This window comes from Salmo salar, chromosome 03 (genome assembly GCF_965601325.2).
Source record: "Salmo salar chromosome 03, fSalSal1, whole genome shotgun sequence".
Lineage (NCBI taxonomy): Eukaryota > Metazoa > Chordata > Actinopteri > Salmoniformes > Salmonidae > Salmo > Salmo salar.
The window spans coordinates 70,563,477-70,582,867 of NC_138293.1; the positions used below are offsets into that span (position 1 = coordinate 70,563,477).

Below are 19,391 nucleotides of genomic sequence, written 5' to 3' on the forward strand. Positions count from 1 at the left end.
CGAACTGACTTGTTGGAAAGGTGGCATCCTATGACGGTGCCACATTGAAAGTCTCTGAGCTCTTCCGAATGGGCCATTCTAATGCCAGTGTTTGTCTATGGAGATTGCATGGTTGTGTGCTCGATTTTATACACCTGTCAGCAAGAAGTGTGGCTGAAATAGTCGAATCCACTAATTTAAAGGGGTGTCCACACCTTTTTGGGCATGTAGTGCATCTTAAATTGCATGTGTGTACGTTTGCGTGCGTGCCTTTGTGTGCACATATTTGTGTGAACACTTAGCCCTATTTATTTCCCACGGCATTGAGAGTGCATTTATCCTGCTAGTCTGAGAACCACAGAAGTAGAATCTCAGCCAGTGAGGCTCTTTGTACTCTGGGTTTCTCACTGATGCCTCAAAGCGCCCTGCACTCCTTTAAATAGCCCCAGTTGCTGAAGAAACAATTAACCACGAACGTGATGAAAGCCAAGTGGAACAGTGTTTAATGTGTTCGCTGTCGCTTTCTGCTCCCACCATCATCTGCAGTGAAATGAAACGTTAATTAATACGTCTCCAAAGCCTCTCCCTCACGCTGAATTAGAACTGAATCTGGAGAGGCCCAGTGCTGGGGATGAGGACCACAAAAGAGGATTACAGAGGCATCCATCAGTAGCAAAGCCTAAAGAGTCGAGGCCGTAAATTACCATAACTATAAGCTTGATGACAGATCGTATTTTATAGGATAGGTAATGAAAACAAAAATGAATGAACTCCTCACTCTGGTTAGTGGTTGGTGATATTTGGGTTTAGGCTAACAGCTGGTTTTGTGATCAACTCTTTATCAACATTCTCAGTAATAACCACAAGCACAGGAGTACAATCTTCACAACTGAAACAAACAGATGGAGCAAACACACGGGTTGATTGAACTGATTTGTTGCAGAGTCATGCTAATTATTAGCATTACCTGCAGCCTGACTAGACTGTCTGTGATTGGTTGCTAGCAGCACTCTGTCACTGTCTCCCAATGGAATAGAGGGGGTTGTCTCTGCGACTGCCTCTGTGTCTGTCCGACTGGGTGATCCTACAGTCAGCTCACGTCATGACTCAGCAATCAGCCTATTAGTCCCAATGACTCTGCATTTATTCAGACGGAAAAACACTCCTCTGAAACAACGTCAAAGAAACTGTGTGTGTGGCGGTGGGGTTTGGTGATAGTGGGGGAGGCGGTGTATGTATGTGGTCAAGGAGAGTTCCTCTCACGTATCTGCCTGTGTGCTGGGAAAGGCTGAATGGATATGCCTGGTGCCCTAAATTGATGACATATGTCATGTAGCAATAGTTGAGTGGGGATTAGAATTCTTCTCGGGTCCGCTCATAATCCGAATACCCAAGATCTGACCCGAGACATAGTTGTGTTCTGTGGGTGTCACTGTACAGTAGTCTGATACCCCATTTCATGGGTGCACACTCTATAGGCAAGGCTGTACATGTGCATATATTTATGCCACCAATTAACTGTTTTTTTTACTGTTTATTGTCAAATTAATAAATTATTGCATTTATTTTTAAGTTATATAACAACATCCCAACCTTGTTTAGCATTAATATCTAGTCCAAATATGGCATTATTCCACTATCTCTATTTGTTTTGGTCAGTATTAATTGGGGACTTTAATTTTGAAGGCGAAGTACAAATTCCACTATTGTGGCTAATCCTTATTGTGGCTAGCTTCACACAGGTGTGGGACACAACTGCTGCCTCTCTGCTACTGCCCAGTCGGAAGGAAGAAAGAGTGGGAATTGCACCTCGATGGAATTGCACCACTGTTGCACTGGTCATCAGCATCGGCTTGTCGTTGAGTTAGCAATTGGATTGTCACGGTAACAGTTAACCACCAGACCGAATATGGATGACTATTTAAATCAAGTGTTATCAAGTGTTACTTGATGACATAACGACGACTTGGGGTCAGTGGGTTCAGAACAACAATGACAAAAACTGTATACAGAAAAATACCCAAAAGGGCACTTGAGGAGTGGGATGGCAAAGGGGAAGGTCCTCTGACACAGGTAGACCCCCCATCTGTGCCACTGGTTTAAAGTAGCTTCTCTGGATCCCCACATGGTAGGAGTTCATCCTCCCGTTAACCAGACAGGCACTCACAAAGTATAGACTGCTGATCACTGTCCATCGTGCTGAAATTGCAACGTCTGTTTGATGATGGGCTTTCTGTGGTGCCAAGGAATGTAGCCTAGAGCTTTAGCTAATGGATAAATGTTTATTGGTAGGCCTATTTGGTCATCCTTCCTCATGTTAACATTTCACGACACTATACATGGTGTCGCAATGCTGCCATGTTGAGACTGCTTGCTGGCGGCAATAATGTAATTACTTGTTCAGTAATTAAAGTTGGAAAATCAAACATTGCAGATTGTTAAATAACTTTTTGATGCAATTTATCTCTTTCAATAATATGTTGAAGGAGAATGAGAGACTCAATTAAATATGTTGTACAATTGCTGTATTTGAAGCACCATTCCCTTCGGCCCAGTTTCCCGGATGTTCCTAGGGCGATCAAGCTGTTTTTACCAACCCTGTAACTGTCGCTTCTGCAGAGAGATAGTTTTCTAAAGAGTTAGGCCTGCCTGAGAACCATTAGGCTCCCGCTCTGATGTGCGCTTTTAAGCACGTGAGTAAGCTTCATTCATTGCTTTGGCAGCGTCATAGCCTTGACCATGGAATTTGTTCACTGATATCCCCTTACTTTCAATCAGTTAAATGTTATATTGTTCAAGGCTTGAGGCCCTTTTTGGGGGGAAAAATCTTTCCTCGCTACAGAGGGCTACACCGGTCCGCTAATAAAGGACTAGTAAAGGCCCAGTGCGCCACTTTTGTGAATATTTTTTTTTAACATTTTTAATGATTATTTCTATAATGTTTTTATTCAAAAAAATGTAGGGGGTGCTTCAGCACCCTCAGCACCCCTAGTTCCTGCAGCTATGGCAACAGGCATGTCTGTATAACATCTCCCCTGTGTGACAGAGGCAGGATGTGGAAAAACAGCAGGACTCTTCCCGCATTCACATGCTATATGGAACTAGGAATATCTTTCTAACTAGTTGTAGTTATACACTTGCCGCGTTCCATGAATCAGCAAGTCGGACATTTTCGAGTTTCCTATTTCCGACCAGCATATGAACGCAGCGTCTCTCCTCCTTTCCTTGACGGTAAAGCTGACTAGTAGTGCATACAGTATTAAAGAGGAGTGGATGGGGCAATGTGTCATAGTGCTGGTGATGGAGCTATCTGAGTGTGTTTCAAATGGGTCTGAGCTGTGGGCTTTTAGAGTGTCATTAAAGAGGCCCCGTGCCATTACTGAGAACGTCTGTGTGTGACTCAGAGTCATCATGTGTAGTACGACATGGAGGAGAGTGTGTGGAGTGAAGGTTCCAATTTGGATTGAGGTTCTCCCATGGATTTGAGAGGATCCTGTTGTCTTCCCATTCTCTCTCTCTCTCTCTCTCTCTCTCGCTCTGTATCTCTCCCTCCTTCCTACTCTTCACCCTTATCTTGCATAAGAGGAGACGGCTGGGGATTGATAGCAAATCGAATTTTCTTTATCGTCTTGGTCCTCCTGCAGTGAGCCCTGCATACGCACATGTCCACACACACACATACACACACACAAACACACACACACATTTGAAAACACACACACACTTGAACACACTAAACCACAGACAAACGCACACACACTTGCGGTAACACACTCTCTCTTTTATGTACCACACTGAACCTCCACAGAAGGTCTCCTGCTAATACATCATTGTTCATAAAACTCCCTCTATTTGTCTTTCTCTGTGCTTCCAGTTGTCGTACCAGTAACAGGAAGAGTCTGATCCTGTCCACCACCTCCCCCACGCTGCCCCACCGCCCACACTCTCCTCTGCCCCTCCCTGGACACCTCGGTACGTACTACAGCCGTCTCGGACTGCAAACATCTTACTGTAAACACGTCATTATACAGTACCTCTCCTCCTCTCTCATGCTCTGTCTGTTTCTCTATTCCCATTCCTTTATGTTTCCAGGAAGTAGCCCTCTGGACAGCCCACGCAACTTCTCTTCCAGCACCCCGGCACACTTCTCATTCGCCTCTTCCAGAAGGTAACAGCTCCCTGACACTGTGTGTGTATGCATGCGTATGTATGTGTGTGTGAGAGAGGGAGGGAGGGAGAGGTGAATACCTGTTAGATGCAGGTCTAGCACCTCCCAGTGAGAATGATCACACCTCTCAGAGTCAGTGGTGAGAGAAAGCCAAAGAGCCTAGCCAGGAGGTAGGAATGTGTGTATGTATGTTTGAGATACACAACAACATACACATGTGAAGAGGTCCAATCCAGTCATCCCTTCTCTTCCCAGTCAGTCAGTAAGTCAGTCAGTCAGTCAGTCAGTCAGCCAGTCAGTCAGTCAGAGTTAGAGGAGTAGAGGCAGGAGCAGTAATAGCTTTCTGTACTCACTCCTCGTGTTTATCAAATCTTTCTGTCTGTCTGTCACTGCAGCATGCTGCAGCCCCATAGAAACACAATGGCCAGGTCACTCCACTCTATTCCCTCTCCCTTCGGATGGCTCTTATGACTAACACAATACTATGGATCAGTTGTGTTATACAGAATGCGGGCGCCGCCTCATTTGCATATTTCCATATTAGTTCGATTGGTGGATGCATTGAGGATGTTGGGCATAAGTCTGATGCTCTCAGGTTTACAGTTTTTCTCCATTGGTTTGGCTCATTTCTTGAACCAGAAATTACATTCTCAAAACTCTAAGATCATTTGGCAAAACAGTCTTACAGTTCAGCACAACACTATAGCTCACTTGCAAAAGCTCATATCTCTCCTAAAACTGTTCACTCATGCTTCAAAACTAAATTCCTTTCCCATATAAAGAGTCAGTGCCACGAAAATGGCAAAGATCCTTCTCAATTGCTTTGCCTCATTTCTTGAAACAGACCGGACGTTCTCAACACTCTTGGTGCTTTAACCAAAACTAAATTTCCTTCTCATTTAAACAGTCAGTGCCCCCAAAATGCTTCGTCCCTTTGGCATTGTGTAAGCACTGCAAGTCAAAATGTTTAGATGTTTTGTCACTATGGCAGAGAACCATTGAAATATCCCTCATGTCCACCTTTCAGTCTTAGCCCAGTCCTTCATTGACAATGGTTACTGTACTGTTTTTTGTCCAGCTAACAGAATACAATTGTGCATAAAACTGAAAAAAAGAAATAGGATTTTAGGGTAAGAGTAGCTTCCAAGGTTTGACATCACACATTGCACTCATACTGCCAAGGAAATTGTAACCATTATCATTCACACACATAAAGTAACTTCCATACATCAGAGTAAAAAGAAAATGTATACAGCATAATATACTGTAATATAAACACACAAACAAAAAACAATGAAAATGATATGCAGCCTACAGTGCTGTAAATAAAGCTGGAGTTTCACAACTAACAGTTCTTCACTGGTCGCTGTCCTCACCCTCCCTCTCCTGGCCACCATCCTCACCCTCCTGGCCATCCACACGCTGCTGTCTGTCTGGCCACAGATTCTCGTCCACATCACAGCGTATATTCTCCCTTGCGATGCAAAGGGAAGAAACGGCGTGCATGTCGCAACCATCCCCTACACTGATCTCCTGTAATATCCTCACACGCAGCGTCCATTGCATGGAGCAGGGACCTCTGATCTTGAGCCCGATGCTCATACACTCTCCACCTCCAAGCGGAGAAATACTCCTCAATAGGATTGAGGAAAGGAGAGTAAGGTGGTAGGAACACCATGACCATCCTTGGATGAGTAGTGAACCAGGCCCTGATGAGCGGGCCACGGTGGAAATTCACATTGTCCCATACAATGACATATTGTGGTAGGTGAGGCCCTACGAGACCTCTCTCATTTTCAGGGATCAAATCAAAATGAAGGCGGTCCAAGAAGATGAGGAGCTTCTGTGTATTGTATGGGCCAAGACTGGGGATGTGAGTGGCCACACCATTCTCAGATATGGCAGCACACATAGTTATATTGCCCCCTCGCTGGCCTGGGACATCCGCCGTGGCCCGGTGGCCAATAATATTACGGCCACGTCTTCGGCCCTTGGCCAGGTTGAAGCCAGCTTCATCCACAAACACGAGGATGTGATGGGTCTCGTTTCCTTCCAATGCCATTATTCTCTACAATAGCGTAAAAAAAGAAAACATCAAATCAGTCATACAGAAGAGTCATACACTACAGTTACAGACAATTACATAGGAATGTTCTATGTTCTCCACAAGTTCAATATACTACTGGCCACTACTCCAGTGGTTCCAAACCTGGGGTACATGTACCCCTATGCAGAGGTACTACAGGGGGTATTTGACAGAAAGGGGAGGGGGTAAATCATCAATGACTAGACTTACTGAAATGTTACAGTAAAACCCACAGTATTAGATAGATTTACATGGGAGGCACTAATTGCAGCTCTTTGACCCCTTTTCTTATTGTATGTTATATTCTTCAAAATTAGGATTATAATGATAATTGCATCATACAGTAAGCTGCAGTTTTTAGGCGAAATGTTGAAGTCAGATAAATCAAATACTTCCATACCTGGATTACCTGGATACACAAATCAGGTAAAGTGGGTACTAAAGCCAAAAAAGTTTGGGAACCACTGCTTAATTGTAAAAAGGTTATAATGATGGACAACCAGTAACTGACTTACATGTACATACTGGTACCACAGCTCTTTCACTCTATCAGAGTTCCTCTCAAATGGTATCCTGTAAATTTGCTTCATTGTCATCTGATGCTTCTTCAATATCCGGTCTATTGTGGAGTTGCTTATAGAGTTGACATTTGGGAATATGGCATTGTCGTGTAGGATTGCAGTGCGGATCTGTCTCAATGTGATGGCATTATTTGCCATCACCATGTTACAGATCTCTTGTTCTTGTTGTTCATTGAGAAGTTTTCCTCTGCCACCCGTGCAAGGTTGTCGTCCAATCCTAGATATAGAAGTCAAAGGACAACACTCCATTCATAATGTATACCTTATGTATTCCTTACAGAATGAGTTACCTATGTAATTGTATTGTTGTTTTACTTACAGTAACTTTACCACAATTCTAATGCATCACTGCACAGTGACTGGAATACTACTGTAAACTGTATCATCAATACTGTAGAAAATAAACTATTCCATAGTTTATTTTCTCCAATGTTTTTCTTGTCATTTTTAGTATCATAACATCCCATTGAGGTAAGATATTACTGTAGGCCTATCACACACACACACACACACACACACACACACACACACACACACACACACACACACACACACACACACACACACACACACACACACACACACACACACACACACACACACACACACACACACACACACACACACTAAATGAATAGGTAAATGTGTAAATAAATATATTTCTTGCTCTATGCACAGTGTCCTGTCCTATACAACATATGATTCCATCATTGACCGACTACATACCTGTTTTCCCTGGGAAAGGTTTGGATGATGGAGGAGACTGTTGAGCGAGGCACATTAGGCTGCACTCGGCGACCTGCCTCCGCCATTGTGAGGCCATGGTTGATGACATGGTCTATAATTGTGGCCCGAATTTCATCCGGGACAGCATGGTGTCTTCGTGCTCCTCGGCCTCTTCCCCCTATTCCACCACCACGCACCCTTACTCCTCCTCCTCCTCCTCTTCTTCTTCCTCTTCCTCATCCTCGAGCAGGCAGTTGCCCTTGTTCATTTACTTGGCCAGGTGCCTCCATGTTCAGAAATTGTACTGGTCCTGCATGGTCAAGCTCTTTACATACATGTTTGGCAGCATTCACAGTCATGGACAGCACCTGTCAGGTAACTAAACATACTGTTTGATTGGTCATCTGAGATGTGTGAAACTCCTCCTTCGTTAGTCAAGTTCTAGTTTCACCTGACTGTCAATTGCTGTAATAAATGTATCAAATGTTCCAAGGGATTCATATATGGTATTCATGGTATTATGTTCTTAACTAATTTTGACAATTGAACAGACTATTGTGCATGTGATGACTTATACAGTGAAATGACGCTGACACGTTTTGGAGCGAACAACCATTAGACTGAGAATCAACAATCAGTTTAGATCGATAAGATCTATTCACTTGGAAATTGTGCTAAATGTAGGCTACATGTACTTAATCATTTGCAAAGATGTACTGAGACATTGAGACATGTACTTAGACATTTGCAATTTGATGAAATGAATGAGAAATTCAATTCTGTTGTGAACAATTGCCAAGTGGTTTGGAGGTTTGTCCATGTAGTTTTGAGAATGTAATTTCTGTTTCAAGAAATGAGCCAAACCAATGGAGAAAAACTGTAATACTGTACATTGTTTTTCTCCTCTGAAGGGCGGATGGTCGACGATGGTCCCTGGCATCTCTACCCTCCTCTGGATATGGCACCAACACGCCCAGCTCCACGGTAGCACAGATTTACCCTGCTTTGTCTCATCTCATGCATCAATGGCATTTTCCTAAAAAGCTCTTAGTCTTTTCTTCAGAACTCGCTTTCTTCCACTTTCTCTCTTTGTCTGACTTACTTCACTGTCTCTGTCTCCTTTCTCTTTCTAACACTATGGCACACTCTTACTGTCTCTGTCTCCTTTCTCTTTCTAACACTATGGCACACTCTTACTGTCTCTGTCTCCTTTCTCTTTCTAACACTATGGCACACTCTTACTGTCTCTGTATCCTTTCTCTTTCTAACACTATGGCACACTCTTACTGTCTCTGTCTCCTTTCTCTTTCTAACACTATGGCACACTTACTGTCTCTGTCTCCTTTCTCTTTCTAACACTATGGCACTCTTACTGTCTCTGTCTCCTTTCTCTTTCTAACACTATGGCACACTCTTACTGTCTCTGTCTCCTTTCTCTTTCTAACACTATGGCACACTTACTGTCTCTGTCTCCTTTCTCTTTCTAACACTATGGCACACTCTTATTGTCTCTGTATCCTTTCTCTTTCTAACACTATGGCACACTCTTACTGTCTCTGACTCCTTTCTCTTTCTAACACTATGGCACACTCTTATTGTCTCTGTATCCTTTCTCTTTCTAACACTATGGCACACTCTTACTGTCTCTGTCTCCTTTCTCTTTCTAACACTATGGCACACTCTTACTGTCTCTGTCTCCTTTCTCTTTCTAACACTATGGCACTCTTACTGTCTCTGTCTCCTTTCTCTTTCTAACACTATGGCACACTCTTACTGTCTCTGTCTCCTTTCTCTTTCTAACACTATGGCACACTCTTACTGTCTCTGTCTCCTTTCTCTTTCTAACACTATAGTCAACCAATTAGTCTACTCCCTACACTCAGTAAGATATTGGAGGGTATTGTGAGTAGACAAATATGGGAGTACATGGAAAATAATGATCTGATTACAGCCAATCAGCATGCTTATCGCAAAAACCATTCCACTACCACTGCATTGGTTGACATGACTGACCAGTGGCTCAATGCTATGGATAATGGCAAGTTTGTGGGGGTACTATTTTTAGATTTCAGTGCAGCATTTGATTTAGTGGATCATGAAATAATTTTGACAAAATGAATGCATTATGGTTTTAAGGAGATAGCATTGAATTGGGTACAGTCATATCTAACTGACAGGAAACAGTCCACATATATCAATGGTTCATTTTCTTCCCCTCATGTGTTAAATTGTGGAATACCGCAGGGCAGCTGCCTTGGGCCACTTCTTTATTTAATAAATACCAACGACCTTTCCTATGCCCTAGCTGAAACTCAAGCTACTATATTTGCAGATGATACTACAATTTATGCAGCAGGACAATCGGTTCAACAGGTACAGCAAGCATTACAAGGAGATTTGGAGAATATCAGGGAGTGGGTTTGCCAGAATAAACTTGTTTTAAACACCAAGAAAACCAAAGTTATGTTGGTCTGTTCCACTAGGAAAAGGCCAAAACAGCATGGGATACAATTAAGTATGGGGGGACTACAAATTGAAGAAGTGGCAGAAACCAAACTATTGGGAGTGCAGCTAGACAACTGCTTATCATGGTCGTCTCAAATAACTAATCTATGTAAAAAAAAAAGTATTAAAACAGCATGTATAATCAGAAGGATAGCTAAATATTTACCAGGAAAAATTCTTAAGCAAATAACACAAGCTTTAATTGAGAGTCAAGTGAACTACTGTTCAGTGGTCTGGGGAAATGCATCATCAAGTGAAGTTAGGAGGCTGCAGATTGCACATAACAAAACAGCAAGGATTGTTTTAAGGTGGAGATATGTTTTTTCTGTTGCAGTCATGCGCAATGTTCTTGGTTGGTCATCAATCGACAAGATAATTGAAAAAAACATGCTTATTTTATTTCATAATATACATCCTTTAAAACGGCCAAGTTCTATTCACAACGGTAATCAGACATTCTGTAAATACTAGGAATAGATTGTCCACCATCTATGCGTTATCCAGACAGAAAAGAGAAATAGGCAAAAGAACATTTCGATTTAGAGCAATAAAGAAATGGAATAAATTAACTGAGCAAACCAGAAACCTTTCAATATATAAATTTAAACATTATTTTAAAACGATTTAAATATAATACACAGAAATGTTGTGGGATTACAGTAAATGAAGAATCCATATTTTTTAGATTGATTATTTATTGGTTCATTATGTTAGTATATTATGTATGTTTGTAATAGTGTGTTATATGTGAAAATGTGTTCGTATATAAATTGTATTTTAATATTTAAGGACTCTTGGAAGATTAGTCCAAATGGGGACTAAAAGAGATCCAAATAAAATCAAAATCAAACACAATGACACACTCTTACTGTCTCTGTCTCCTTTCTCTTTCTAACACTATGGCACACTCTTACTGTCTCTGTCTCCTTTCTCTTTCTAACACTATGGCACACTCTTACTGTCTCTGTCTCCTTTCTCTTTCTAACACTATGGCACTCTTACTGTCTCTGTCTCCTTTCTCTTTCTAACACTATGGCACACTCTTACTGTCTCTGTCTCCTTTCTCTTTCTAACACTATGGCACTCTTACTGTCTCTGTCTCCTTTCTCTTTCTAACACTATGGCACACTCTTACTGTCTCTGTCTCCTTTCTCTTTCTAACACTATGGCACATTCTTACTGTCTCTGTCTCCTTTCTCTTTCTAACACTATGGCACACTCTTACTGTCTCTGTCTCCTTTCTCTTTCTAACACTATGGCACACTCTTACTGTCTCTGTCTCCTTTCTCTTTCTAACACTATAGCACTCTTACTGTCTCTGTCTCCTTTCTCTTTCTAACACTATGGCACACTCTTACTGTCTCTGTCTCCTTTCTCTTTCTAACACTATGGCACTCTTACTGTCTCTGTCTCCTTTCTCTTTCTAACACTATGGCACACTCTTACTGTCTCTGTCTCCTTTCTCTTTCTAACACTATGGCACACTCTTACTGTCTCTGTCTCCTTTCTCTTTCTAACACTATGGCACACTCTTACTGTCTCTGTCATTGCCTCAGGGTCTTCTTTAGTTTATCTCTCTCATTCACACACTCATAGACACACACACATACCGGCACACACATCATCTCTACCCACATTTTCTCTGTCTTTGATTCTCCTCCCTCAGGTCTCTTTCTCTCTCTCTCTCTCTCTCTCTCTCTCTCTCGCTCGCTCTGTTTTTCTCATTATGTAACACAACATCAGAGGCCTGGGGACTGCTCTCGTCTGGCCAGTGAGAGAGGGAGGAACAGAGGAGGGTAGCTAGATAAGTACCAGACCGGTGGGATAAGAGAGGAGAGTAGAAAAGAGAAGAAAATAGATATGGCAAGTACACGCTGTTCGGTGCCCAATTCACCACAGGCTCAATTTAGCTAAATACCCCCACTGGAAATAATACGTCAACAAACAACACATATATATCTGAATGAGCCCAGACATGGAACTTAGTATGGAGCTGGTAGGGCGGCTTCAAATCAAATCAAATCAAATCAAACTTTATTTGTCACATGCGCCGAATACAACAGGTGTAGACCTTATCGTGAAATTCTTACTTACAAACCCTTAACCAACAATGCAGTTCAAGAAAGAGTTAAGAAAATATTTACCAAATAAACTGAGTGTAAAAAGTAACAATAAAATAACAACAATGAGGCTATATACAGGGGTTACTGGTACCGAGTCAGTGTGCGGGGGTACAGGTTAGTTGAGGTAATTTGTACATGTAGGTGGGGGTGAAGTGACTATGCATAGATAATAAACAGCGAGAGAGCAGCAGTGTACAAAACAAATTGGGGGGGGGGGGGGTCAATGTAAATAATCCGGTGGCCATTAGGTTAATTGTTCAGCAGTCTTATGGCTTGGAGGTAGAAGCTGTTAAGGAGCCTTTTGGTCCTAGACTTGGCGTTCCAGTACCGCTTGCCGTGCGGTAGCAGAGAACATTTTTGGGGCTTTCCTCTGACACCGCCTAGTATATACTGTAGGTCCTGGATGGCAGGAAGCTCGGCCCCAGTGATGTACTGGGCCGTACACACTACCCTTTGTAACGCCTTACGGTCAGATGCCGAAAGGTTGCCATACCAGGTGGTGATGCAACCGGTCAGGATGTTCTCAATGGTGCAGCTGTAGAACCTTTTGAGGATCTGGGGACCCATGCCAAATCTTTTCAGTCTCCTGAGGGGAAAAGGGTGTTATCGTGCCCTCTTCACAACTAGTACCAGTCCTACTACAGAGTCCCCTCCTCTCCCCTGGACTGAGTCTGATCATGGCTATGGTGGAGACAGATCCATTTGGGAGTGAAAACTGTGCTTTTTCAATACCCTGGCAGACATATTGAGAAAGCAGCATCGATGAATAACAGAACATTTATAACCATGAAATTCAGTGACAGAGATAATCTTCCCATCCTTCCATCCAACCTTGTCCTGATTGTTTTAAGCAGGGATGCCAATTGGGATTGATTTGGGATTGAGCCTGTGGTTAGTGGTGAATGTCAAGTCCCATTGCTTTGACTCAGCAGGTAAATGAGTCTGTGTCTGAAAGAGACAGATTAATGTAGCAGACCCTGGTGCTGTGCTCACTTCATTAGTGTCTCTCTCTGTCTCTCAGAGGTGAGACAGATGGATTAGGTTAACTGTCCCCACTTCCCAGTATAGCCACTACCAGTGCCACCAGAGTACATTAGCTATGGTTCTGGCCAATACAATAACTGGATTTCATGTATGAGAGAACATCAATTTTCATCCTCTTTTGTCTTCTGTCTAACACCTCCACTCTTCCTCCCTTCTCTTTCTCCTCCTTCTCTCTCTCTTCCTCACCCTCCAGTCCTCCAGCTCGTCTCAGGAGCGGCTGCACCAGCTGCCCTTCCAGCCCACCATGGACGAGTTGCACTTCCTGTCCAAGCACTTTGGCAGCACGGAGAGCATCACCGACGATGATGGGGGCCGCTGCTCACCACACATGCGACCGCGCTCCCGCAGCCTCAGTCCTGGACGCTCCCCCTCCTGCTATGACAATGAGATCGTCATGATGAACCATGTGTACAAGGAGCGCTTCCCCAAAGTAAGACATGACACACACACACACACACACACACGCACACGCACACGCACACAAAACATAATTGTCTCTCACACTTTCAAGTGCAAGTAAGGATAAGGATTGGTTAGAGCAGACTGGTATCAAAAGGAAGCAGGTTATGGTGTTTGCTCAGTGTGGTACTGTATGTCAGAGAAAGAAAACTGTCTTCTGTCCTCCCGGGTGGGGCAGTGGTCTAAGGCACTGCATCTCAGTGTTGGCTGTGCCACCAGAGACTCTGGGTTCGAGCCCAGGCTCTGTCGCAGCCGGCCGCGACCGGGAGGTCCATGGGGCGGTGCACAATTGGCCTAGCGTCGTCCGGGTTCGGGAGGGTTTGGCCGGCACGGATGTCCTTGTCTCATCGCGCACTAGCGACTCCTGTGGCGGCCGGGCGCAGTGCACGCTGACAGGTGTTTCCTCTGACACATTGGTGCAGCTGGCCTCCGGGTTGGATGCGCGCTGTGTTAAGAAGCAGTGCGGCTTGGTTGGGTTGTGTTTCGGAGGACGCATGGCTCTCAACCTTCGCCTCTCCATGCGGGAGTTGTAGCGATGAGACAAGACAGTAACTACTAACAATTGGATACCACGAAATTGGGGAGAAAAAGGGGTAAAACAAAATAATTGGAAAACTCTTCTAATGAAATTGAGGGGAAATGAGGCTGTCTCTTCTCTGATTTGTATGTCAGGAGTTATGAGTGATGGAAATACCACGGCTCAGTGGAGCAAAAGTGAACTATTGCAGTTTTGAATGTAAAATACGAAATGGGTAGAACTCTCCTGACTCTGTTTCCTGTATCTCCCTCTCCCAGGCCACGGCTCAGATGGAGGAGCATCTAGCAGAGTTCATCAATGCCTTCTCCCCTGAGAGCGTGCTGCCGCTGGCCGACGGGGTCATCAGCTTCATCCACCATCAGATAGCAGAGCTGTCCAGGGACTGCCTGTCCAAAGCTCACGAGGGCCTCATCACCACTGTCTACTTCTTTGAGCTGCAGGAGAACCTGGAGAAGCTGCTCAATGATGTGAGTCACAGAAGCACTGCAACTATAAGGCTAAGATGTCATGATAGGGGCCAGGACAGGTCAGTTCTGGGGTTATAGAGCTGCCCATAAGCCAGTCTTATGTTGCAGTGTATAACATCAGCATAGCCCTGAGTGGAATTGTCTCAATATCAGGCTCTTCTCAGGTCTGAGTGGCCTAGCTGCAGGCTGCTGAGAGGCACATTTAGTTCCTATCATCTCATTTCAAATGACAGCACTACGCCTTTCAGTAGGATAAGAACGAGTAAAATAGTAAAATAAGGCTAATTGTGTAATAGTGTGTGATTTGTCTGAGCAAATAGAAGCTATCAAGGAACATCATCTGCACCCCTGGTTTGACGGGTTGAGTAAATTGGTCTGATTATTCTGGGTTGCCAATATTCTGTTTGATTGGATTCGTTTTGCCTGGAATGTGACTGTTCTCACATCCAATGTTGCTGCCAAGCTTTGATTTATTTAGTCGTTTTCTGTCTGTCGCTGTCTGTCTCTCTCTCTCTCCCTCAACGTTTCTCTCTCTCTCTCTTCCTCTATCTATTTCTCTCTCTCAGGCGTACGAGCGATCAGAGAGCTCAGAGGTGGCCTTCGTCACAGAGCTGGTGAAGAAACTCCTCATCATCATCTCTCGCCCAGCAAGGCTGCTGGAGTGCTTGGTGAGAGCAGAACACAGAACTCTCAACACAATCACAGTCATGGTAATGGTCATGGGAGTGTTCACAGTCACATTCACGCTCCATGGCCCCACTAATTATTTAACAGACCATATCCCTGGCCTGGACCAAAGACAAATTCATTTCCTTAAATAAATATGAGCACAAACAGTCATTATAAACAGTTAAACAGGGGGTTTATTACACAGTAGGGCAAAAATACTGAGCTCCAACTAAGCACCTTGATAAAAGGCCCAATCTGACTGGCTAGCCATTCCATTTGCATTTAGATTAAAATTCCATTTGCCTCGCTACAGTATTACAAATACCAGCGGCCCCCTGAAGTGCTGTCTGAGCCTCACAGACCGTGACTGTGTCATTTAAAGTTTGAGCCTGTGTGTGTAGCCCAGACTGACTCAGGGTCTCTGGCAGAGCAGTAGTCCTGTCCTCTGGGTGAACGCAGCCGGCAGGCCTCATAAACTTGGTTTCCATCCAACCTTTTTATGTGCGTAAAGGACAAGTTGGATAAAAAAATGTCATGACAGGCCTGATGGAAACGTTAGTCAAGCCCTTACAAAAAAAGTTTGCAATTTTGAAACTGCCCGTAAAAGTGCAGTAACTGCAGTTGACTGTGGTATTTTGGATGCAGTAATTGTAAAATAACTGTAGTGTACTGCAGTTGAACTGCAGTTATACTGCACTCTAACTGCTAAATTACTGCTGTAAATAAAACAGTGTTATTTTGGACGCAGTATTTGCAGCATACTGTAGTTATACTGTAGTCTAACTGCTAAATTACTGCTGTAAATAAAGCAGTGTTATTTTGGACGCAGTATTTGCAGCATACTGTAGTTATACTGCACTCTGACTCTTTTATGCTTAGATTTTGAAATAATAACCCATCAAATGGAAGTTAACTTGCAAGAGTCTTGCAATGACATGTTGTATGGTCCTCCCACTACAACTCGTTGGGGAAGCATGCAGTTTATTAGGCTACAGATTAAATCATTTATGATGAACTTCACAGGGTGGTGAAAGTGCAAGGTCATGAGCTTGATGATCCTTTCCAATAAATATCTAGGGTCTTATTCTGGTGACATCATCATCGATGCTTGGGTGCTGTTTGACAAATAAAAATGATGTCGCTCTTTTGTCCACAATAATCTCATCAACTCAATTCTGGACCTCGAAGACAGTTCTACTGCATTATTTTCATTGTTCCCCTCTAATCAGAGACTGATTTAGACCTGGGACACCAGGTGAGTGCAATTAATTATCAGGTAAAACATAAAACCAGCAGGCTCCGGACCTTGTAGGTTAAGAGTGTAATACCCATGATGTAGGCTATGCGTGTGCTCTAGCCAACATCGTGCATGACACAGATACAGTACTGTGCCAATACCAGAGTGGGCACACTCGCTATATAAAACATTTTGAGTGAGAAAATCATCAGTAGAGTTGAAAATGTGATGGAAACCCATTTAACTAGTATTTTATATTTGGTACATGCATAGCCGCGGGAAGTAGGGGTGCTGAGGGTGCTGAGGGCCCCCTTGAAAAATCTGAATAATTATTTGAAAAAAATGTCTTCAAAAAAGTAGTGCAATGGGCCTTTACTAATCCAGTATTAGCGGACTGATATAGCGTCTGTAGTGCGGGCAATAAAATTAGTTATATCTTGATTAAATTAGTGTTATACCTGTGTCACACTGAATGTGGTCCTCCTGTTCCTGTCCCTCAGGAGTTTAATCCAGAGGAGTTCTACCACCTGCTGGAGGCAGCAGAGGACCACGCCAAGGAGGGACACCTGATGAAGACGGACATCCCTCGCTACATTATCAGCCAGCTGGGACTGACACGAGACCCTATAGAGGGTGAGCGAGAGAATGAGTCCGAGAGAGAGAGAGAGAAAGAGGAAGCCTTGACTTGTGTTGACTACTGTTGCTCTCTCACTCTATGTATTGCTGAAATGCAGCTCATATGTACTCCCTCTGTATGTCCCCAGAAATGGTGAACCTGGACAGCTACGACAGTGAGGGACCTCTCACCCCAGAAACAGACAACTCAACAGAGGTGAGAACCTTGTCCCTACTCCACCTCTTCCCAGCCCGCCCACCATCAACCACCCTCTCCCTCTGTCCCTTTGGGTTAAGTCCAAGGCCCTGCTGACTCTAATGAATATGACTGCTTCCTCTGCTAATTACTTGGCACGGTGGACATTACCCTACATAATTGAGTCCATTTGCTTTGATTATAGTCTGAAGTCAAAGCAGGATATTCTCTAGTGCCTTGTAGGCCTGCAATCAGCCCTCCTTCAACCATCAGGACAGGTGCCAAAATTCAGCTAACTGGACAAAAAGTCAGGAAGACAAGGGTAGCACTGGGGGAGAAAGAGACGACGTCACTCCTGTGGGCTTAGTGTTGGAGGTCTGGCCAGATCCAGTCTCGTCTTACCCTGCTGTCATGCTCTCTCCCTCAGGGCAAGATGAGAGCTATGAAGACGCCCGAAGAGGCTGACTTCCAGACCATAAAGCTCATCAGCAATGGAGCCTATGGGTGAGTGTGGGTGTGGGTATGGGTGTGAGTGTGGGTGTGAGGGTGTGTTCACGCATATGAATGTTACATAAGTACATGTCTCTGAGCCATCTTGTTGATGTCCATTGAATGGTTTTAGGAGAAAACACTGGATTTACTCAGTAAAATGTGTAAAAAATCTGATTATTAACTGTGTGTATGCGTGTGTGTGTCTCCAGGGCTGTTTACCTGGTCCGTCACCTGGAGACCCGTCAGCGTTTCGCCATGAAGAAGATCAACAAGCAGAACCTGATACTGAGGAACCAGATCCAGCAGGCCTTCGTAGAGAGGGACATCCTGACCTTCGCTGAGAACCCATTCGTGGTCTCCATGTTCTGCTCCTTTGAGACCCGAAGGCACCTCTGTATGGTCATGGAGTATGTGGAGGGTAAGTTAACACAGTAATATACTGGACACCATTACTTGTCTGTTTAGGACAAGAGCAGCATTTAGGACACTGCTGGTGATGGGAATGTTAGCAGTCAGCCTGATCACGTGTTATCCGTTGCCAGGGGGAGACTGTGCCACCCTGCTGAAAAACATCGGGGCATTGCCTGTGGAGATGGCGCGCATGTACTTTGCCGAGACCGTCCTGGCACTGGAGTACATCCACAACTATGGCATCGTGCACCGCGATCTCAAACCAGACAAGTAAGACCTCACTTGGGTTGGCATTGAACAATTATCATATGGGACTCATTGGAGTGAACTCAAAGTTTGATTATATTACAAACACGAAGAGTGTTTCAGGTAACCTTTGATCTGTCTGTCCCCAGTCTTCTGATCACTTCCATGGGGCACATCAAGCTGACTGACTTCGGCCTGTCTAAGATGGGTCTGATGAGCCTCACCACTAACCTGTACGAGGGCCACATTGAGAAGGACACCAGAGAGTTCCTGGACAAACAGGTGTGTACTGTATATAGAGCAGAGAAACCCACCACAGCATACACAACCTTGGCAGGAATTCAAAATGAATTTGCAGTAATATATTTACATTTCTACATTTTCCATAACCATTCAGACCAAAAAAACTGTAGCTAATCAATTTGTATGTATTTATTTCTAGACAAATATAATAAATACATGCTGAGTTTATAAATGTGTGCATATAGTTGTCAAACCGTGAAGAAATGAAATGATCAACATCAAACAAAATCATAACCAAATATGCCTCAGTTATTATAATCAACTGTCTTTTCAGATGTTTTGTTTTTCCCACCCTTTAAATGGTGCTACTTCAATTAAATCCCCAATTATTTATTTGCTCGGCTTTCTCACAGCCACAGATCTGTTAGCATTTGATGAATAGCCATCTGCACATGAAAACACAACGTGCAAAGCTTTCATGTTTAATCCTGGCATTCTCGCATTGATCCCCTCAGCTTGGCAGAAATGTGTATTGGCCACACATGTCTCACACTCACATTTAGAGAGAGACTGGCCTTTGCATCTCACCAGTAGTGTTTTATCCAT

At 43.7% G+C, this 19,391-nt stretch overlaps 1 protein-coding gene across 1 annotated transcript in view; it reads left to right on the forward strand.

Annotated features, from left to right (window-relative positions):
* LOC106601329 (microtubule-associated serine/threonine-protein kinase 1) overlaps nucleotides 1-19,391 on the forward strand; it is a 60,575-nt gene that overhangs the window by 27,489 nt on the left and 13,695 nt on the right. The window contains exons 3-14 of the mRNA XM_045715170.2: nucleotides 3,854-3,951; nucleotides 4,072-4,147; nucleotides 8,452-8,524; nucleotides 13,406-13,642; nucleotides 14,467-14,676; nucleotides 15,243-15,344; nucleotides 17,083-17,215; nucleotides 17,347-17,414; nucleotides 17,821-17,897; nucleotides 18,095-18,303; nucleotides 18,428-18,566; nucleotides 18,692-18,824. Of these exons, the coding sequence (XP_045571126.2) occupies nucleotides 3,854-3,951; nucleotides 4,072-4,147; nucleotides 8,452-8,524; nucleotides 13,406-13,642; nucleotides 14,467-14,676; nucleotides 15,243-15,344; nucleotides 17,083-17,215; nucleotides 17,347-17,414; nucleotides 17,821-17,897; nucleotides 18,095-18,303; nucleotides 18,428-18,566; nucleotides 18,692-18,824 (1,555 nt within the window). The remainder of the gene's footprint in view (nucleotides 1-3,853; nucleotides 3,952-4,071; nucleotides 4,148-8,451; nucleotides 8,525-13,405; nucleotides 13,643-14,466; nucleotides 14,677-15,242; nucleotides 15,345-17,082; nucleotides 17,216-17,346; nucleotides 17,415-17,820; nucleotides 17,898-18,094; nucleotides 18,304-18,427; nucleotides 18,567-18,691; nucleotides 18,825-19,391) is intronic.